This window comes from Gopherus flavomarginatus, chromosome 1, assembly GCF_025201925.1.
Source record: "Gopherus flavomarginatus isolate rGopFla2 chromosome 1, rGopFla2.mat.asm, whole genome shotgun sequence".
In the NCBI taxonomy this organism is placed as follows: Eukaryota; Metazoa; Chordata; order Testudines; family Testudinidae; genus Gopherus; species Gopherus flavomarginatus.
This window is the reverse complement of record NC_066617.1, coordinates 318,282,380-318,305,039: the sequence shown is the minus strand read 5'-3', so window position 1 is coordinate 318,305,039 and position 22,660 is coordinate 318,282,380. Positions and strand designations below refer to the sequence as shown.

Here is a 22,660-nt window from a genome sequence, read left to right as displayed (position 1 = left end):
TGATGGCCATGTCATCAACACAGAGCTGCCATCCAGAAATGCCATTTCAATCCATGTTCACCATTCAGTCTTCCCTCTAGGGTGGCACTGCCATGCTGCACTTCACTTGCAGTGTCTGAAGTCATGGCAGTCAGGCTTTTCAGCGTCCCAGGCCATTCCTGGGAAGTTGTGCTGCTGCTGCTTTACTAGGGAACTTCCCCACTCAGGATTTGAATTTGCTTCCATATGTGGTGTAATCAGTTGTGCCATAGGGTTGCTTCTTGTGCTATGTCACAGATAGTTAGGGACAACACTTGATCTATATTTGTAGTAATTTAAATTTAAAAAAATCCCAGCCAGCTGGGTGATTCAATTTGGAGGCTTAATTAATAGAATATATAAATTGAAAGCCTTAGAAGAAAATTATCATGGCTGAATCTAGTATACATGCATGTATTTTCTCAAAGTGATTCATGGGAATGACAATAACCATCTGCAGTGCTCTAAATCACCTTAAATGATGAAGATAATTCATGCTTTTATGATTAAGTCTACAGTTTTAATTTCATATGCTTTTGAAGAGTATCCCACCTATCAGGAAGACGTAATCTTTCTCAAACCATTTGCTAATAAGATGTGATAGCTGTGTCATAAATACGTTATGTAACACATACCTGACATATAATCGCTGATCCAGAAAGACACTGGGATCAGTGAACAAAACAACAATCTTTTAGAGCAGATTGTATGGGTAAAGATTAATTTCCCAAACAACCGGAATTAGTCTCTTTGCAATTGTGGAGTGATGTGTCAGAAGTTGTAATTTTGCTGCAGCAGTTTGAATGATTGCAGATATCATTTCCAATTTCTTAAGATAATACGTGCTTTGTGGCATTCTGATCATATCTCAGAAGTTCCACATGATATCCTGTGTAATGTGTGTTTTGGAAATACGAACTCAGACTTGGAAAGTTTTGAGTCATTCATTCATTTGTTTTAAATGCAGGGAACTCAAGTATTATTTTGATGAAAACTCAAAATCGATTAATTGATCCATATCCTAGTTATAATGTGACCTGTTTATATGTATCCAGCATAGAATTTGTTTCTGTGTATATGAAATATGTCATGGACTACTTGATTATTAGTTTTTTCTTACTGTTAAACCTCCATGATGTTAGGAATTTGAATTTACAGCTGAAACATATGGCTTAGATAGGATACATTAATTTGCATCACTGAGAAAATAAAAGCAAGGTAAATAAGCATTTCTTTTTCACTTTGTTTTACAGGAGGCAATAAGCTGAAGAGCCAGCATTTTCATTTGAACTGGGCCTGGATCTCTTTAGAGAAGGAATATTATTTGGTAAATGAAGACTCTAAATATCTAGATGTTGTTCTTAAGCGGAGAGGTTACCTGGGAGAAACCTCTTTTATTAGTAAGTTCCAATCCTATAAATTACTTCTGAGCTATAGGCCAACAAGATTAGCAAAATGTGTCACAGTATGTTACTTTGGTACTGTTTGGTGCTCATCCAGCTAGGTACACTAGAATGCATATTTATTAGACAAGGTTCTTTTGTTCAAATAATTGTATGATTCACTTAAACTAAGGCACAAAATCAAATTACAAATCAGTTACTGATAGTTTTATGTCCTCTTTGATTCAAACATCAATCTTTAGTAGGAATTTCCTTTTCAACAGTAACCACATTGGATCTTTCATCTATACATTTTCTGGTTTCTGCAGCAGCTCATCATTGGTTATAGCTACCATGGAGCCAACCCTTCTGTTTGAATTCAAATGTAGAAATTCTGTTTGCTTGAATGGGAGCAAAATAAGGCCATATATCTTTACAAGCAAATTAGGTTAACAAGGTTGAAATTGAAGCTCTGAAAGGACCCCCTTGACCCTAATTAGTTCCCCAAACTCCTTTTTCATAAGAAGTATCCTTTTCATTAAAAAAAAAACTAAATTTGATCCATTATACACTGAAAACTAAAAATGCTTAAACTAAAGAATGTGCAATAAAAATGGTGGTTTCATAAATTTGTGCGTTTTTGCATATTTATCTGTGTTGTGTTTAGCACACCTGTAGAAAATACTTCATTTATAGATTGAGACCAAATATCTGTTAACCCACTGAATGGAGCTGTGGTTTCTGACTCTGGGATGAATTTTTATGGAACTTACTTGGAACATTTGGGTCAAGTTAGTATGTACAGGGTCTATCACTCAGAGTGCCAGATGAATGAAAAGAACAAATTTACCCTTTTGCAATTCCATTTGATACATAATATTTCCAAAGAACTGGCCACGGTGCGGCATCAGAGAGTATAAATTATGTGTTGCATCTACTCATAATTTTCCTCAACCTTTGTCATTACAAGACTGAGAGTGTCAAATGCAAAGATTTGAGAGGGAAGTTTCTCTAGCTGACTTTGATTATTAATGCTCAATATAAAACAGCAACTGTTATCATCAACAGTCCCAGGCTGTGAAACACTTTCTTTTAGGGGTGGGGCAGTTGTCCTGATGGTTAGGGAGAGGTCTTGTATTGTCATAAACCAGGAGGACACTTTAGCAGAGGTGAGGAAGGAAGGGTACTTATCTCCTCCATTATCAAGTGGAATATATATATGGAGAGAAAATATTTTGAGTATGTCAATTTAATACACATGAATATATTGGAAGCCAGACAAAAATGTGGAATGTGAAAAGTTTATTTAAAAAAAAAATTGCACTCTGATATTAGTAGTTTTAGTCCCCAGTTATGCTGCTTATGAACAGTTATCAACAGTCATCTTTTAAGCAAGATCTTAAAACTAAAGGAAAACCTGAAAAGGTTCTAGTTTGTAAATGCTCTAAAGTTTTCTGAGGCAGAAGAGTTTGGACAAATGGACGAAAAGAATTTGCTAGGGAATATTAATTGGAATACAATAAAAACATTTTAATTACATAGATTTTAGTTTATGAACTGGACTATATAATAAATTTCAGAAGCTTGGTGGTTGGTCAGATTTTCCAGCACTGGATTTTTATCAATACTTTTTCAGACAAATTCAGCACTTCTTTGTCAGGTAGAACATTTATTGAAGTCAATGGGAACTTTGCTTGATTTAAGGCTACAGAATTTTATCATTTGTTATTGACCAGACAAAATATTCAAAAGCACCTAAGTGACCAAAGCCAGATTTTTGAAGTTATTTTCAAAGATGCATACAGATGCCTAGTGAGATTTTCCAAAGTGCCTAAGGAGAGTTATGCACCTAACATGCTGAGGTGCGTTTGAAAATCCCACTAGACACCAATCAGCATCATTAGGTGCCTAAATACCTCTACAAATGTGGCTCTTCAGTTCTTTTGTAAATGTTACCCTCTGTCTCACACATGCATATGCACATACACTTCATAGTTTGTCTTTTTACTGGTGGAAAGGAACTGTCAAACTGGGATCAGAAAGCTTTTTAACCATCCTTACAATTACTTGCATCAGCAATTGTGTTTTGCATGAATTCATATGTTATGGAGTAGCCTTATTTGGTTAACCACAGCTAAACTGGTAAGTTTAATTAATAAACTCAATTACTGAAACTTTTCAAACAACTTACAGCTTGAAACTATCTGTTGTAATAGTTACAATTTGTGGAATTTGCAAAATACCTTCAAGGATAATGGTTAACAATACATTTTTTTTATACAGAATTATTTCCATACATAGGAATTCCATCCCACAACAGCTGTAATTCAGCTCATTTCTAGTGTGCTACCCCTGTGGGTAATTAACTCCAAAATGTTATTTAACAATTGGGAAGTAAAAGCATTCCATTTGTAGCCTGCTCATCCTCATCAGTCATAACAACAAACTGCAGTAGGATTGAGAGTTTAGCAGAATCTATATTTTCTAAGATGTATTGGGTACTGCAGCATTTCAAGAAAATCCACACGTGGTCCATTGCTTTTCATCTGTATTCTATATCTGTATCTATTTTTATCCAAATTAAAATGAGCAAAAAATGTTATGCTTTTATACTTAGAGCAAAGTTTCTGCAAAAATAATTAATACAAAGCTCAGTTGTAATTGTGCAGCGTGGGAAAACATTTCCTTTCCAGTCCACATATTTGATCTCAGCCCTACCACTCTGTACTTTCTGTGCATGTAGAATTCCCCTGGATGTCAGTGGGAGTTTGTGCTCATAGAGAAGTTGATATGCCATATGAGTTTGAGAAGAGAATATTTCTGTATTAAAATTGTTTTATTTGCTACTTATGGATTATATTCTCCTGTCATCTTACACTACTGTAAATTCAGACTAACTCCATTGACTTCAAAGAAATTGAGTGAGGTAAGTCAGGTCAGACTTCAAACTTGTCTTATTAATCAAATTGTTCCATTTAGATGGAAATGGAGGGACATCCTTGGTTTATAGAATAGGTCATCTATAAAGGAAGTGTTGTAGCAGATTCCTAGGTTAAAGCCTCTCTTGATGTGTCTACACAGGGATAAAAAAAAACCTGCAGCTGGCCCGGGTCAACTGACTAAGACTCCAGGGCTGAAAAATTGCTATGTAGCCATTTGGGCTTGGGCTGTGGTAGAGGGTCCCAGAGCTCTGACTCCAACCTGAGCCTTTAACATCTACACAGTAATTTTTAGCTCCTAGACCCACAAGCCAAAATCAGCTGACCCGGGCCAGCCATCGCTGTGTTTCGGGTCTTTTATCCTTGTGTAGACATAGCCTCTGGGACCACAAGTGGAAAGGGGGGAAAAGCAGTTTTAATCATAGTCCTTCATTTGATTACACCATGAAACCACCACAATGTTGAATGATTTTACCATGACTGAAGCTTCTGCTCAACAGACTTCCTAGCCTACTACACTGTGACTGTTCCAAGTCACTTCTTTTCTTCAGTGGAAGCTAAATTCCCCCACAAAGTGTAAAATAAGTTACCCACATGAACTCCAACTATAACATTAACTGATCTTAGCAGAAAGTAGAATTTTGAGATTCATACCTAACAGAAAGTTCATATCCTCTCCAATATTGCATAGTACTTATGAAAAAATTCAATTACTGTCTAAAAGATAGATCTTACTGTGGAATCCAGTATGCAATTGTTATTTGAGTTTTTCTTATATTCTGGAAACTTGCTCCTTGATAAATCTAAATGGTCCCCAGAATCCTATATAAGAGAGGACAGTGAAACAGCTTAAACAACCAATTGCCATCTCAAACATGGCCAGTCCAACATTGAGGAAAGATTGAGAACTAGTTTAAAAACAAGAGTTGCTGGGGGAAAAAATTCTTCCCTCAATGCTACATTTTTTATTTTTAGAAATGAAGGATAGGGTTGGGTGATCTGTTGGTATAATCCAATAGGAGAAGTATCTTGAGATGGTGCTGCCAGTGCCAGCAGTGCAGCAAATCCTGCTCACCTTACTCACTTGGAAACCACTAGTTTTGTGTGTGTGTGTGTGTATGTGCATGTCCACACGCACATGTGTAATATTGTTCTCTGGTAGCTGAGTGACTGGGAAGGCTGAGAGACTTATTACAACTTGTAACTAAAGAGGATCTACTATAGTTCTGACTTTTCTTTAGTTCTGTATTTTTGAGCCGAAAGAGTAGGATTCCATTCCGAGCTCCCCAGCCATATGTATTAGGAATTAATCTATGTCAGTGGTGCGCAAACTTTCCTGTCAAGCCCCCCCCTTACCAATAATGGAATCTGTCCAGACCCCCCACCCCCATTGCTGCATAGTTGGCTTAGAAGCAGAGCTGAGGGCAGAACTAGGGATGAGGGAAGAGCTGGGGCTAGAGGCAGAGCTGGGCTTGGGGCAGAGAGGGAATGAGGCAAAGCTGGGCTGGGAGCAGAGAAAGGGGGAAGTAGAGCTGGAGCCGGGCTCAAGGCAGAGCGCCGATGGGTGGTGCTCCCTGCTACCCCCAATGGAGGCTGCCGTGGGTCTCACCATGTGCCCCCGAAAGTTCCTCCTTTCCCACTTTGTGGGGCATGCCTTACATTTTGGGGACCACTGATCTATGTGCCGCATACAGACACAATAACTGTATACAGATCACACACACTGGTATGTGATTAATAGTATATAATAGTTGTGTCTAGCTGTAGCACATAGATCAATTAAAATGCAAATAATTGAATTAATAAGGACTAGTCGCCTGAGCAGAGTGAGCAGTATTTGATCTTGTCATTAAACATGAAGAATTCACACATACTGTGTCTGTGAACAATAAAAAGATGAAGAGTTTTCACTAAAGACAGGAACCTGTCTTTTTTGTTGAATCCATTTATGTTTAATGGGATACCGAAGAAGAGCATCTATTGAGGCGCTTACGTTCATGAAGCTCTATGTTTTATAAATAAAGACAACAAAGAATTTGGATTCTAACCCCAGTTAAATCAAAAGACAGCACTAACTCTTTGCCTATAAGTTTAGGAATTGTTTTGTAGACCACAGTGGGCAGCAACTGTTAAGACAAACATTAATATGTATCCTTTACCAGCCATGCTGCTGTGAACTGATGTGATCAAGCAATGACCAGCATATGCATTAGGAACTGCAGCAAGTAGGCTCATTTTCTTCGATCAGTGTTGCCAGTGATTTGTGGTTGATCCAAGAGGTGTTGAAAACTGCTCACAGTGGATGGGGAGTGAGAAGGGGGGAAAAATACAATCACATTTCTACAACCTCACACATATCTCTGGCTTCTGGATCTGCTTTTTAAAAAAAAAAATCCAATTCCCTCTGCACTGGCAGTAGTGATACATTTGGATACTGAAATATTAATCTTGCACAAGTTCAGGTCAAAGCATAGCAGGCAGGACTTAAACTGATTGGAAGAAGAGGGAATACAGTTTAAATCCATGATTCAGCAAGATAAACTTCACGCACGAGTAGTCCCACTGATATCAATAGGCACTGCTGAAAGTGAGGCACATGTTTAAGTTCCTAGCTGAAGCAGGGTCTAAGTGACTCTGCTTATGACAATTAACTTGGCTATGTACTTCTTTTTTTCTTTCAAAGAGCAAACACTGCATCGGAAAATAATATATAATAACAGGAGTGCTGGAACAATTTGTATAGTGGGGATGCTGAGAGCCATTGAACCAAAGTGTAAACCCTGGATATGGTAGAAACCACTTCAAGCCAGCACCCATAGTTCGAGCACCTATGTATAATAATAAAGCACAAGTTAAGGAATTTTGTTGATTGGTTTAAATTGTTGTTGATATTGGCTAACAGATACTGATTTTATTCAAGGAAGTAACAATACAAATTTGTCGTCTGGCCTTTTCAGTAACAGTATGTACAAAATTTTCTGCCTCTGGAAAATGAATTGAGTTTAGTTTCTAAGTACTTTGAGCCCTGATTCTGACAAGGAGCTGATCCCAAGACTGACTGGCTGGTTAACTTGCATCTGACTAACCCAATCCTTTTGAGTGTAATTCCAGGATTGTTAAAGAATGCAAAAGGTGTTAGGGGAGATTCTTATTCCCCTCTCCTGTCTCAGTATACAGGGTAAAGGGCTTGGAGTGGCAACCGGGTCTCTAAAAGCCCTGGGTCTAGCAGGGAAAATGTCCCAGTGTCAGAAGCGGAAAATATAGCCACAAGCTGTGTTTTGACGACCTCCTCAGAAACCCTGTTGTGGGGGGCATTCCAGTGTGGAGATGAGGGCAGAGATATGTGTCGGAGACAACTTTCACAGGCTGTCTAATTTACATTGAGGTAGCCCCAAGCTCAGGAGGGCACAAAGATGACTTAAAGATACCTCAGACTCCCAGACTCCTGGGCTGCAAGTTCTGTGTTTTGTCTCTAAGGGGCACAGTGCTGAATTTAATCCCTTGGCTTTGCTACCCAATTTTGACCTGAGTTAACCATGAAAAGTTTGAGATTAGTGGTGGCCATTATAGAAAGTCTGAAACAATCTGATATCACCAAAGTATAGTTATTGTAGTGGGAGTGTCACTATATTTCAGGTTTCATAACCATTCATTGTCATTTCCCATGTTTAGTTGTTCATACCTTCCCCAAACTTTCATCTTTCAAGCAAAAATTTTCTAAGCTTGGTCTCTGTCTTTAAATGGTAAATTATTTTTAAGGTTCAGCAAAAAGGGTTCAGGCATTTTTGAGTAGCAGAGAATTAAAGAACAAAAACAAAACGTTGTTTTGAATAACTATGTAGCTGAAATGTCTTGGGGTAGAAAAGCTGACATTTAGCATGGAAAGTGTTTAATTGACCAGCAGTTAGTTTTGATTTGAGTGACAGTAGCCAACCTTGGTTAATCTGTGTTTACCTGTGCTGGATGTTCCAACGCAAATTCTGATACAGAGTAACACAGGGTTACAGTGGGTAGCTCCTATGTATTTCTGAAGATTTCCCCAACAACCTAAACCCTGCATATTAATACCTTCTGTTGGGAAAAGTGTATACACCTCTACCCAGATATAACGCTGTCCTCAGGAGCCAAAAAATCTTACTGCTTATAGGTGAAACTGTGTTATATCGAACTTGCTTTGATCCACCGGAGTGCACAGCCCCTGGAGCGCTGCTTTACTACTTTATATCCAAATTCATGTTATATCAGGTCGCGTTATATCAGGGTAGAGGTGTATTTTCTAAACTATTATTTGGTAATGGCAAATCAGTAATGATTATAGTTCAAACAGGAGTTAATTCAGGAAAGTTCTATGGCCTGTGTCATACAAGGGGTCAGGTCACTAGATAATAACAATGGTTCCTACTCACCTGGAAATCTATGAATCTGTGAATGACAGAAAAATAGAATTGATCTGTTGTTAATGGTCCTATTTTCTGTTTTTCTCTGCAGGTATTAGCACTAAAGATGGTACTGCTGAGAAGGATAAAGACTTCAAAGGAAAAGCCCAGAAGCAGGTGCAATTCAATCCTGGCCAAACCTTGGCAACTTGGAGAGTGCGGATTTTGAGTGATGGTGAACATGAGCGGTCTGAGACCTTCCAAATTGTGCTTTCCGAGCCTGTCATGGCTGTCCTAGAGTTTCCTGAAATGGCTACAGTGGAAATTATTGACCCAGGAGATGGTAAAGACATTTTAAAAATGTTATTCTGAATCTGTAGACACAGCTGCAGAGGAAACTGTAAGAAAGGACTGGTAAAGTGATTCCTTCAATATTGTATTTTTGAGAACAGATTTAGGTATTATCTTGATTTTTTGACATAGGTCACATTCAGCTTAATGGTAGTTCATGAGCACCTAATGAATGTGCTGTGGTTTTATATGTGTAATATATTTTTTCATGTCTTCACCCTCGTTTATTAGTTCTGCATTGTTTTATTGTTTAGTCTTCCTAAACCTTTTAGGGTCCCCTTTCCAATGAAAAGCCATGTTCTCAGTAGTGCTCATGTGCTAGTAGACATCTGCCTGTTTTGTAAGGTCAGGCAAAAAACCCTTAAACCTTCTTCAAAGATATAATTAGTGGAGTGCACAGAGGAAATCAATTTAGAGAAGTAGAGAAAAAACTCTGCTTTGTTGTTCAATATACTTAAAAAGTGTAACCTGATGATGCTGATTTTATCTCATGTATATTTACCTTATACTGAACGTGAAATAGTGGCCTCCAGCGGTAGTTTTAAATTCAGAAACCACTTTTGTTACCCCAGATTTAAGTAAATCACTCATGATTTCATTAGCAGCATGCTTGACTCTACCAAATCATTCTGAAGACATCTCCTATTTCCTCTAATAATATTATCAGCTAACACAAGTTGCTCAGCTTATTTAATGTTTGCAAATCCCTTTAAATATGTGAAGTGCTATGTTATGTATATCTGATTTCAATTTACATTGTAAGCTCTTTTGGTGCTACTGTAGCTTCTTCATCATCATAATTAGCAATTAGGCATCATTGAGCCAAATGCTAGCTCAAGCTGTGCCGTCAGCACAGAGGCTTCAACATGGTGTGCCTGCAACCCTGTTTTTCTGAAATGTTTGCCTTCTGACTTCAGGACTGGTGTTCCTGTGAGAGTGAGAAATATCTCTCTAGAGCTGAATGACAGCTGGGGGGATTGATTGGGTGCATGGACCAAGATAAGCCTTCCTGGTTGATGCTCCTCAGCAAAGCGTACTGTTTTCCCCTGTTCTCCCCCACACACCCATCCACACATGCAGTAAGGGATGGGCAAGCCCCTTTAGTGACACTTGAGCCTCCCAAAATAATATAAAGATCTGCTCCAGTTCCTCTTGCCTCCCAACTTCAGAAGCTCTGCACAGGTTGCTGCTGCCTGGGAGAGAAATAGTATTAGGGGTGAATGTACAACTGGTTTATTTTCAGGGATAAATTTGACAGCGGAGGTGTCAAGAATAGAGAAAATGATAGTTGAATGTAGGTGAGGAGAGAAGCGATAACGAAAGCATGTGCTGGAATAGGAGGCCTGCTAATGTTTGGAGATTTTGCTTTTGAACTGCATCCAGACACTTGAAACAAGTGGTTGTGGTCACAGAAGGATGTCAGTAAGGAATCTCGAGAGATGCAAAGCCTGGAACAGCTTGTTTTATATGGCTCTTTTCGAATTAACACTTGAAGGTGGCTGGGCAGGAAAAAACATGTCCAGCAGATCTTTTTCATTTGCTAGTTTCAGATTTAAAATATATCAAACCTGGGGGTTATCTTGCATCCCTATTTAGTTACAGAGGGCAGCACTGCTTGTAGATCGAGTTCAAAATTAAATACAGTATGTTGAGGGCATGGAAATGACTAAGCATGCAGTTCTTATAATCACCAGTGGGAGCTCTATCAGGGTTGTGTGATTAAAGGTCCTTAATCAGTGCCAACCCTCAAGATTTCATTGGGAACCTGGGGTTGTTTTGGCAACTGGAGTGCGTGTGTGGGGAGAAATAAGGTTGGTCTCTCAATTCATCTTTCAAAATGTTGGTGGATCGTGTGTGTAGGTGCTGACTGGAGTCATTGTTAAAACTCCCATTTACTAAAGTGGTTCAGAATTAGGCACTAATGAGACCCTGCTGAAAGTTGAGCCTGCCCTTAATAAGTCGAAAGTACTGTTGTGTTACAACGGGAAGGTGTTGAATAAAGAAGAATTTTCATGTGCTAATTCTAGAGAATATAAACTCAGTTAGCCATGAGCCTTAGGCAGCTATCATAACACGGAAAGATTGAGACCATTTTCCCAAAGATTTTTGCTACCTCCATACGTAAGATTTGTTAATTTTGTGTGTGTGATTTTAAACAATACAGTTACATAGTCATGCAGATTCAGGATGCACAAAATGTATATCATCTTTAACATTTTTTCCATAGGATATAATTTTTCTGCATTAATTTATTTCCACAGAAGAAGAAAAATCAGTTCTTTAAATATTATGCTGGCATTACTTTAAACTAAAAGGTTGATATTTTTCCTATGGTGTTTTTTGTCTTTCTGAAATAATAAAAGTCAACAGATCTTATCAAACCAGAATTACAGCGGTCTTTTGACCTTCTCTCATGCGAGCAGCATTTTCCAGTTGCAGAAAATGCGTAGTGGAACATCCTTTCACAGACATCACATTACACTTTCAGGAAATTGCTTACAAAAAATTCCGAAATAACTAAATAATTGGCTTTGCATAGTCATCTAAGTTATACAGAATCATTACAGCAGTTGGATTTTAAAAAATGGAGGTTGATTGGTTTGTTTGTTTGTTTGTGTTACCCTCTATGTTAAAGTAATCTTGATTAATTACAGATCTTTGTTGAAATTGTAAGGGTGGATGGATACTCTGTATCCACAACTGTCTATTTCTCTCTCAAGTTTTTGGACATAAGAAAATAGAATCTGAACTCCAAAGGCACCATAAAAGCCAATGGTCTTTATAGGAATGTAGAATAACTAAAAGTTTTTGTTTTCAGATTGTTCAGTGTTTTATCTGCTTTGTCTGAGAAATAGGACCTGGCATTCTTACGCCTGATGTTTTTAAGAATTGTGCAGAAGTAGAGAATGCTAAAATAACTTTCAAGGCTAGTGGTGAATTTTTTCCGTCTTCCCTTCTGGCACCCAAAAGGAAATAGCTAGCTTTAATTAACAGAAGATACATTCCCAGTCAAAAGAGCAAAACTGGTTACAAGAAAAAATATGCCTGCAGCACTTATTTAGATAAGAAAAAGGAATTCCAGAGAACATGAAAGAGGAGTCTTATTTTGTTATATATAAGCCTAAAGAGATAATGGACATGCCCAAATCCTACATGTTTTACAGGATTTTCTATGAGCTCACACTAATGGCCAGTTTTCTTTTGAAGTCTATGTTATTATTTCTTTATATTATTGGAGCACCACGTGCTAGCCACTGTACAGAGAACAAAAAGATGGTCCCTGCACTAAGGAGAATACTACTTCATATAGTGTGGAGTCAAAGTGAATATCACAGAGGACCCAATCCTGCATCTTAAACACCTCAAACGCCAAAGGACTCCAACAGATGTTTTGGGTGTGCAAAATGAGCAAGAATGGTCTTAATGAATTTCTGTCAGAGAGGAAGATACTGAAATGATTGTGTGATCCTCAGTGGTGAACCTTTCACAGCTAACAGCTAGTGATAATAATAGTCTAGAAATACTAAAAGAACTTGGATAGAATTCTGGATGCACTGGTCTGGAGGACTAGTCCTTCAAACCCTTACTGACAGATGTAATGATAAATCATGTGATTTGTCCCATTACAGTGATTAAATCCCAGGAAGTGGAACTACTTCTCTGATTAGGAACTACTTATCAGTAAGGGCTTAGCAGTGGTTCTCAAACTGTGGGTTGGGACCCCAAAGTGGGTCCCAACCCCATTCTAATGAGGTTGCCAATGCTAGCATTAGATTTGCTGGGGCCTGGGGCTGAAGCCAAAGCCTGAGCCCCACCACCCAGCACTGAAGCTGAGGCTCTTAGGTTTTAGCTTTGTCCCACCGCCTAGGGTCATGTAGTAGTTTTTTTGTCAGAAGGGGGTCACGGTGCAGTTAAGTTTGAGAACCCCTTCCTCAGAGCATCAGGCCTTGGTTTTGGCTTTCTTTTTGGCTACAAAATTTCATTAACATTTCTCTATACCATTGAGAAATGAGTATTTTGTTACATTCAATTCATGATAGGGGGAACTTCTGACTATTTCTCCTGTGACTCTTTGAGTATATAAAATAACACAAATCAATATGTATGATCTTTGCAGAATCAACAGTTTTTATTTCTCAATCCACCTACACAATTGAAGAAGACATTGGAGAACTGTTCATTCCTGTCAGAAGAAGTGGAGATGTCAGCCAGGAATTGATGGTGATCTGCTATACACAGCAAGGTAACAGAATCTAGACTGAGTGAAAATAATCACCAAAGCTAAAATAATTATTATTTCTGTCTGCAGAATATACAAATAATTCCCAGCACTGGTAATTACTTTCTGCTTGTCTAGTTTCTATGTCAATTGATAGTGTTATTCCTCTTTACTTTATGTTTTAAACTGTTGCTGTGTATTGTTAAATAGATGCTGTGTTCCATTCTAGAAGTAGTTGCAGTTCGTTGATTGATATTCCTTGCCTATTTCACAGGGTCTTGTATACAGTACCTAATGTCTGGAAGTAATGTCAATTATGTTTTTTGAGATCCTCCAGATGTAAGATTCTCTACAGGTAGTATGATAGTAGTAGTTTTTCCATTTGAATTCATTAAACAATGACAAGCTTTTTTAAAAAGATACAGCCGTGCTTAAGCTAAGTTCATAGCTTTTATGACAGAGAGGAATATGTTTTGGCTTTTTTTCCTGAGTATTACAGGTTTCCTCTTCTTTTTAGTGAGAAATTCTAGTATTTATTGGAACACCACAGATTGCCAATAAGGCAACAGAGCCACTGTGGTTCTGCTTCAAAGAGGCCTGAGGTCTGGAGCGGCTATGCTACAAAGCTGAGCTCCAGAAAGGTTTCTTTATTGATGTTTGTAAAGAAACAATTGAATGGCCAGCTCTATAAAAGTAAAAATAGTATTTATTATTATTGTTTCTCCTTACCACCCCATCTATGAAGCCTTTTGTGTGCTTATTTTGGCTAGCTGTCTGTTTTTCTTGCCTTCTGAATTAAATTTGTAAACAGTAGCCTCCCTTTTGGCATCTGCAAATTATTTTCAGGGATTATACGTTCACTTTGATACCTAAATAACATAAAGTTTGAAACTCAGGTAAGTAGACAGTTAAATTACCTATATTACAGCATCAAATAATTGCAGGACCAATGTTTGCATCTGCAAAATAATGAGTACAACATAGGATGTGTAATTAGGGCCTTTGTATATAGATGATTCTTTTTCTTTCTTTTCTTTTTTTTTCCCCCTGACTACAGCTGGCCCGTGTTTTTGCATCAAAATGATTTTCAACAGAAAATGTGGTTTCTGCACCAAAGGTTTTCAGTTTTCTGTTGGGAAAATGAAAATGAAATATTTCATTTGAGCTCAGATTGCCCTGAATCGAAATACTTAGGTTAGTGGAACTGAATCAAAATGTTTCATTGTGGCTCTGTTTGAAAAGCTGAGCTGCTGCAGCGCCTTGTGGAATATGTTGTTTGGATTCTTCATGCATCTGTTCTGCCCTCTGGGCTGGGCTCCGTGGCCAGACTACATTTCCCCTCTGTGATGTACTATGATCTCTCCTCTAGCTAACCCACCGCGGTGTATCGTGAGAGATGTAGTTCAACCAGAGAGCTCATCCCAGAGGGAGGAACAGGAGAATGAGGCACCAGGCAGCTCATCTGAATACAAGTCAATGCTGAACTGAGCCGTAATGAAACATCTTGGTTTAGGAATGTCGAAATGTTTTGTTTTGTTCAAAATTGTCAAAACAAAATGTTTCTGTGTTTCTGAATCCATTTTTTAAAACTTTTAATTTTATGAAAACTTTCAATATTTCAACATTTTGTCCTGAATTGGAATGAAAATAAACATTGGAAGAATTTCCCAAGAGAAAGGAAATTCAAGCTTTCCATCAGCTCTAATTCTGAAACTGGCGAGACCTTGGATGAAAGCTACTTGGTTATTTTTTTGCTTGTAAAACTTGATGTGGTTAGCTTTTAGACCACATTTTCCACCTCACAATGTAGTTTTTTTTACACTATATTGAGGTATTTGACATTAAAGCCTGTCGCTGAGCACATTATTTTCAGTACAATTTTACAGCATAAGCTTAAAACTCCGCTCACCCATTCAACTGCCTGGGTCTTGCAAACCCAAGAATAATTACATATGGCTCCGCAGAGCTGAGAGGTTGGAGATCACCAAGTTAAAGGCACAGAAATGGAGTAATGTTTTATGATACTCACTTATCAAAAGAAATCTGGGTAGCAGGAAAGATTAATGCTTTTTGTAGATCAGCCTGGATGCATAGTTGTCAAGCTGGAGAATTAAATTAGGTGTTTCTGCAGCTCATAATGAAATCCTGAAATCAGGGCACACACTGCAACAGTGCTGATTACCTAAGTATGCCTTTTTCCCTTATTATTGTTAAATATATGTGCATTTACCAAGTTCACCTCTTTCAAGTACAATACAATCTGCTGACGTTTAAAACAGAATAGTTATGAAAAGTCACAACACTTTGAAAACCATTTTCTTCTTAACCAAAAGTTTCTGGGCTACATTATGCCCTTGAACTGTGCACAACTCCCAGTGATTGACGTGTTAAAATGACGTTAAATTGAGCTGATTAAAACCTCTCTCTTTTGTGTAATGCCTTATTTATTGGCAGAAATGTGTAATATTTTGTAAATACATTTGTGGAATAGTGTCTCAGCAGTTGTACTGTTTATTTCATGCAAGGTTAGGTGGCCAGATGTTCAGCTGAATTGTAATCTTTTTCCCAACATTGGCATGTGGGTATTACAGCAGTTTTCTATCTGGAAATTCCAAAGAGAGATAGTTAGTGTACACTTGTTTGGGAATGAACACAATGAGTGCCAGAATTTCTTTCTAAAAAGGATAGCTGGCGAGGATTAATACAGGGATATTTCAGCAGTGACTTTATAACATCTTTCAGTTGAGAGAAATTGTTATATTTTATCAGTTCTATATCGTGGGCTTCTTCAGAGTCTTGCCAGCAAAAAAGAAAAAAACAGAGAAATGAAAACTATTGTTTATTGTGCTCATTAAAACAGAGTTTGCATTAGTTGCCATTAGGGCAGTTTTAAGACCATCTTCTCACACAGAACATAGCCCAGTTCAAAAAAACCTAATTTGAGGGAGGAGCTCATTGATTTGTCATTAGTTAACATGTTCTGCTATTAATAATTGTTTTATTTTGTACAACATAATAATACCAATGTAGTATTACAGTAAATACTAAAAAAACAAACGCGTTCTGGAAGAGATAGCAACCCTCATGCTTCAAGGCTTCAGTCAGCCTTTAATTATTGGGAGAGTTAAAAGGAAACTTTCCGTGGGACAGGCAGTCTCCTAACTGCCTACTTCACTGTTTCTTAACACCTTTCTTGGACTCAGCTGATACTGGCATCTCTTGGAGAAAGAATACTGGACTAGATAGACCACTGACCTGATCCAGTATGGCATCTCCTATGTTTCTTTGTACATGCACTTAAGATGCATTCATTGCAAAGTATTTATCAATTTAAAAATAAATAGGAGTAAAAATGGAAAGCTAAAGAGAATACAATTCAACCTTAGTAAGGGATTCTTTAAAAATACTACAGGTGGTTATTTACTTCTTTCTCACAGGAACAGCAACTGGTACTGTCCCAACATCTGTGCTGTCCTACTCGGACTACATATCCAGGCCCGAGGACCATAACAGCATTCTCCACTTTGACAAAGATGAACGAGAGAAAATGTGCCGTATTGTCATCATAGACGATTCCCTGTATGAAGAAGCTGAGACGTTTGATGTTCTGCTGAGCATGCCTATGGGTGGAAGAATTGGTTCAGAATTCCCAGGGACTCAGGTTACTATTGTGCCTGACAAAGATGATGGTAAGACTTAATTTATCAAGATGATATTACCAGTGAGGGACATAAATGGCATATAATATGGCCCTTCAATCATGATGTAAGGACTTCCTCTGTTCCTGACTTGATACAAAATGCATGATCATGGCCTTCAGAAGTTTTGAAAGTATAATTAGGGGGATAGTGATTTTTTTAAAATAGTCAGTATTGCTGTTATAATCCTCAAGAACATGGAGTCATTGTAAAATTAACTGGGTGTTGGGAACTCACTTTTCCACTCTCACAGATTTCAGAGTTTCTGGAGGGTGTGATCTGGGAGGTCACACCGAATGGAAATCAGTGATGTTTGTTATCCACATTTCTTACTCTTTCTAGTTAAGCAAAGGCTGCTGCCTCCTGATAATCCAAGAGTCTAGTTCTGTTCTTGTTACAAAATATGAATACAATCCATTGACAAATCTGATGTCAGAATCATGTTCATACTTTGTATCAGGAGACTAACACAATGATATGCTTTGTTTCTGGTCAGAGTAACCCATGGCTTTGATGTATTTCTTTGAAAGGAGCAGAACTTTGGTAATGGGCTAGAGGTCCATGACAAGAGAGGTGTAGGGCTGGGGTGGGAGTGGGGACACACATTGCATTCTCTCATAGAGAATGCACACGAAAGCTAATGCAGCCTGAGGCGGCAGCATCTTTTGTGCAATTTCCGCAGCAGTAGAAAGGAGTCCCAGGTAACATGTTACACGTAACAGTCCCAGGCCTTTAGCAGACTCTGCTCTGAGCTCAATGAGTTTTAGGGGCTTGCGTGGGTTGAAAGCCCTTTACTTACTCTAGGAAGATTGTTCTGCTGGAAATTCTGTGAAAGGAATATTGTGGAGTTTCTCTAATTTCCAATAGAATGATTTTTCCTGTCAGGCAGTGATCTGGCCTGTAGTTAGAGCATTGTGTCTACTAGAATTCTTTGAGGTAGTCAACAAGCATGTGGACAAGGGAAATCCAGTGGATATAGTGTACTTAGATTTTTAGAAAGCCTTTGACAAGGTCCCTCACCAAAGGCTCTTAGGGAAAGTAAGCTGTCGTGGGATAAGAGGGAAGGTTTTCTCGTGGATTGGTAACTGGTTAAAAGATCAAAAACATTGGAGTCATTGTGGATAGTTCTCTGAAAACATCCACTCAGTGTGCAGCAGCAGTCAAAAGAAGTTAACAGAATGTTGGGAATCATTAAGAAAGGGATAGATAGATAAGAAGACAGAAAATATCATATTGCCTCTATATAAATCCATGGTATGCTCACATCTTGAATACTACATGCAGATGTGGTTGCCCCATCTCAAAAAAAGATATATTGCAATTGGAAAAGATTCAGAAAAGGGTAACAAAAATGATTAGGGGTATGGAACGGCTGCCATATGAGGAGAAATTAATAAGACTGGAACTTTTCAGCTTGGAAAAGAGACAACTATGGGATGTCTATAAAATCATGACTAGTGTGGAGAAAGTAAATAAGGGAGTGTTATTTACTCCTCATAACACAAGAACTAGGAGTTCACCAAATGAAATTAATAGGCAGAAGGTAAATCAAACAAAAGGAAGTGTTTCTTCACACAATGCACAGTCAACTTGTGGAACACTTTGCCAGAGGATGTTGTGAAGACTGAGACTATAACGGTTCAAAAAGAACTAGATAAGTTAATGGAAGATAGGTCCTTAAATGGCTATTAGCCAGGATGGGCAGGGATGCAACTCTAGGCTCTAATTGCCAGATTCTGGGATACAGGGGATGTATCACTTGATTATCTGTTCCATTTATTTTCTCTGAAGCACTTGGCTTTGGCCACTGTCGGAAGACAGGATACTTCTTTGGTCTGATCCAGTATGGCTGATCTTATGTCTCATAGAGACCAATATGAAAATATGTATTCTTACATACAGTACAGTGCATGCCCTGGGTAAGACTGATTTCATGATACTATGGGCACAGTAGTTTCTCAGTACTTAAGGATATAACTAGTTCCCTGTTAAAAAGCTGAAAATTGACATTCCTCTTAATTATACTATAAGTACCCAATCAGCTTGGAATTTCTAACACGTGACGTGGCAGAGGTGATTTTGTTTTCTCCTTGGAAGATTTAGGGTAATCAGATACAACATTCATGAGCTATGGCAGTTTGAAATATCCAGGAATTGTGCTTCTTGTAAGCTTTCTCAGAGTCTATTAGTCATGTCATATTTCAAATACAGGCTGATATAGAATATTCATAATTAGCTTACTCCACTGTCCTCAGCCAACACTGGTATCTTGGAGCACTTTTGTAAGTTTAATTTAGTTAATTTTTGAGATATTTGATGTTTTGGGGGGGAATTTTACTGAGTTCATAAACTTCTCAACCATTATCTGACAGAATAATGTTGGGACCTGTAGTTTGCAGGCTGATTAAAGACTGCACGCAAACCAGCTGAGTACATGGGCTATAAGGTGTGCAGACTTCTTAAAATTTGAAAAGAAAGCCACAGGCATTCCCTACAGAAGTTACTGGAAATACAGGGACTCCCATGGAGGTTCAAAGCACTGACTTCAGTGAAATCTCCACCAGTGCTTCTGAGAACTGTGTTTAGCATTTAACCCACTGAGTGAAATGTTTAGAATAATACTGAGTCACTTACGTTGTTAGATACAGAGGGCAGGGAACAGGGGGGTTGAATTGGGGGCAGGGGTCCTGGGGGGGGCAGTCAGGAAGGAGAGAGGGGGTTGGATGGGGCGGCGGGGGGCAGTCAGTGGCAGAGATTCCAGAGGCAGTCAGGGAACAGGAAGTGGGGTGGTGGTGGATGGGGCAGGAGTCGCAGGGACTGTCGGGGCGAGAAGCAGGGGGTCGGATAGGCGGCAGGGGCCGGACCACGCCTGGCTGTTCAGGGAGGCATAGCCTCCCCTATCCGACCCTCCATACAATTTCGGAAACCCGATGTGCCCCCCAGGCCAAAAAGTTTGCCTGCCCCTGTCCTAGACACATCCCAAATTATCTGTCTGTAATAACCTTAGTCCCAGATTTGGACCTTAGCGTCCAAGATATGGGGGTTAGCATGAAAACCTCCAAGCTTAGTTACCAGCTTGGACCTGGTACTTGCTGCCACCACCCAAAAAATTAGAGTGTTTTGGGGCACTCTGGTCCCCCTGAAAAACCTTCCCTGGGGACCCCAAGACCCAAATCCCTTGAGTCTCACAACAAAGGGAAATAATCCTTTTTCCCTTCCCCCCTCCAGGTGCTCCTGGAGAGATACACAGACACAAGCTCTGTGAACCCAAACAGAGTGAATCTCCCTCTCTGTTCCCAATCCTGGAAACAAAAAGTACTTTCCTATTCCCCCAGAGGGAATGCAAAAATCAGGCTAGCAATCCAACACACAGATCTCCCCGATTCCTTCCTCCCACCAATTCCCTGGTGAGTACAGACTCAATTTCCCTGAAGTAAAGAAAAACTCCCACAGGTCTTAAAAGAAAGCTTTATATAAAAAGAAAGAAAAATAAGTACAAATGTTCTCTCTGTATTAAGATGATACAACACAGGGTCAATTGCTTAAAAGAATATTGAATAAACAGCCTTATTCCAAAAGAATACAAATCAAAGCACTCCAGCACTTATATTCATGCAAATACCAAAGAAAAGAAACCATATAACTTACTATCTGATCTCTTTGTCCTTACACTTAGAAACAGAAGACTAGAAAGTAGAACTACTTCTCCAAAGCTCAGAGAAAGCAGGCAGCCAGAAAACAAAGACTCAGAGACTAAATTCCCTCCACCCAAAGTTGAAAAAATCCGGTTTCCTGATTGGTCCTCTGGTCAGGTGCTTCAGGTGAAAGAGACATTAACCCTTAGCTATCTGTTTATGACACGCCCCCCAAATTGCAGACAGTGGGGAAGCTCACTGGCGGCGATTTCCTTCTAGAACTTGAAAATAAACAGATTACTACAACACATAGACCTTTACATATACTCCTAAGTATATAACTAACAGACTTTTACATTTTAAGAACACTTTTTAACTACTGAATTCTGGGAAACTCTCACGGGAGAGTGCCTCAGCAACTTTATTAGAAGCTCCTGTGATGTGTTGAATTTCAAAATCAAAATCTTGGAGAGCTAAACTCCAACGAAGAAGTTTCTTGTTGTTCCCCTTGGCAGTATGAAGCCACTTTAGTGCAGCATGGTCAGTTTGTAGTTGGAACTGCCGTCCCCAAACATATGGGCGTAGCTTTTCCAGGGCGTACACAATGGCATAGCATTCCTTTTCACTGACTGACCAGTGACTTTCCCTCTCAGACAGTTTCTTGCTGAGAAACACGACAGGATGGAAGTTGTGATCTGTTGCTTCCTGCATGAGCACTGCTCCTATACCACGCTCAGATGCATCTGTGGTTACTAGGAATGGCTTGTCAAAATCCGGGGCCCTGAGCACAGGGTCAGACATGAGCGTTGCCTTAAGTTGGGTAAAGGCCTTTTGACACTCATCAGTCCACTTAACTGCATTTGGCTGGGTCTTTTTGGTCAGGTCGGTCAGTGGGGCAGCGATTTGGCTGTAGTGTGGTACAAATCGCCTGTAGTATCCGGCCAAGCCTAAGAAGGATTGGACCTGTTTCTTTGACCTTGGGACAGGCCACTTTTGGATAGCATCCACCTTGGCCTGTAGGGGGTTTATGGTTCCTCGACCCACCTGGTGCCCCAGGTAAGTCACTCTGTTTTGGCCTATTTGACACTTTTTGGCCTTAACAGTTAGTCCTGCCTGCCTGATGCGCTCAAAGACCTTTTCCAGGTGTAGTAGGTGTTCGGGCCAGGAGTCAGAAAAAATGGCCACATCATCGAGGTAGGCAACTGCAAATTCTCCCAGTCCAGCTAGTAGACCATCTACCAGCCTTTGGAAGGTGGCGGGTGCATTACGAAGGCCGAAAGGAAGGACATTGAATTCATACACCCCCGCATGGGTGACGAATGCTGACCTCTCCTTGGCAGGTTCATCTAGCGGTACTTGCCAGTACCCCTTGGTTAAGTCTATTGTAGAGATGAACTGGGCACGTCCCAACTTTTCCAATAGCTCATCGGTACGTGGCATTGGATAGTTGTCCGGACGAGTTACAGCATTTAGCTTACGGTAGTCCACGCAAAAGCGTATTTCCCCATCTGGTTTGGGTACCAGAACCACTGGAGATGCCCATGCACTGGTAGATGGGCGGATTATACCCATCTGTAGCATGTTCTGGATCTCCCGTTCTATAGCAGCTTGGGCATGAGGAGACACTCGGTAAGGTGGGGTTCTGATTGGGTGAGCATTACCTGTATCAATGGAGTGGTATGCCCGTTCAGTCCGTCCTGGGGTGGCTGAGAACAATGGGGCGAAGCTAGTGCACAGCTCCTTGATTTGTTGCCGCTGCAGACGTTCCAGGGTGGTTGAGAGGTTCACCTCTGCCACGCCACCGTCTTTTTTCCCGTCGTAGTAGACACCGTCAGGCCACTCAGCATCCTCTCCCTGGACTGTAAACTGACAAACCTGTAAGTCTCTGGAATAGAAAGGCTTGAGAGAATTAACATGGTACACTTTAGGCTTTAGTGAGGAATTGGGAAATGCTATGAGGTAGTTTACAGCTCCCAGGCGCTCTTGGACCGTGAATGGCCCTTCCCATGATGCTTCCATCTTATGGGCCTGTTGCGCCTTCA

At 39.6% G+C, this 22,660-nt stretch overlaps 1 protein-coding gene across 1 annotated transcript in view; it reads left to right on the top strand.

Annotated features, from left to right (window-relative positions):
• The window catches only part of FREM2 (FRAS1 related extracellular matrix 2), a 221,779-nt gene that overhangs the window by 110,131 nt on the left and 88,988 nt on the right, over window positions 1-22,660 (top strand). The window contains exons 3-6 of the mRNA XM_050937089.1: window positions 1,272-1,418; window positions 8,828-9,058; window positions 13,184-13,309; window positions 16,723-16,974. Of these exons, the coding sequence (XP_050793046.1) occupies window positions 1,272-1,418; window positions 8,828-9,058; window positions 13,184-13,309; window positions 16,723-16,974 (756 nt within the window). The remainder of the gene's footprint in view (window positions 1-1,271; window positions 1,419-8,827; window positions 9,059-13,183; window positions 13,310-16,722; window positions 16,975-22,660) is intronic.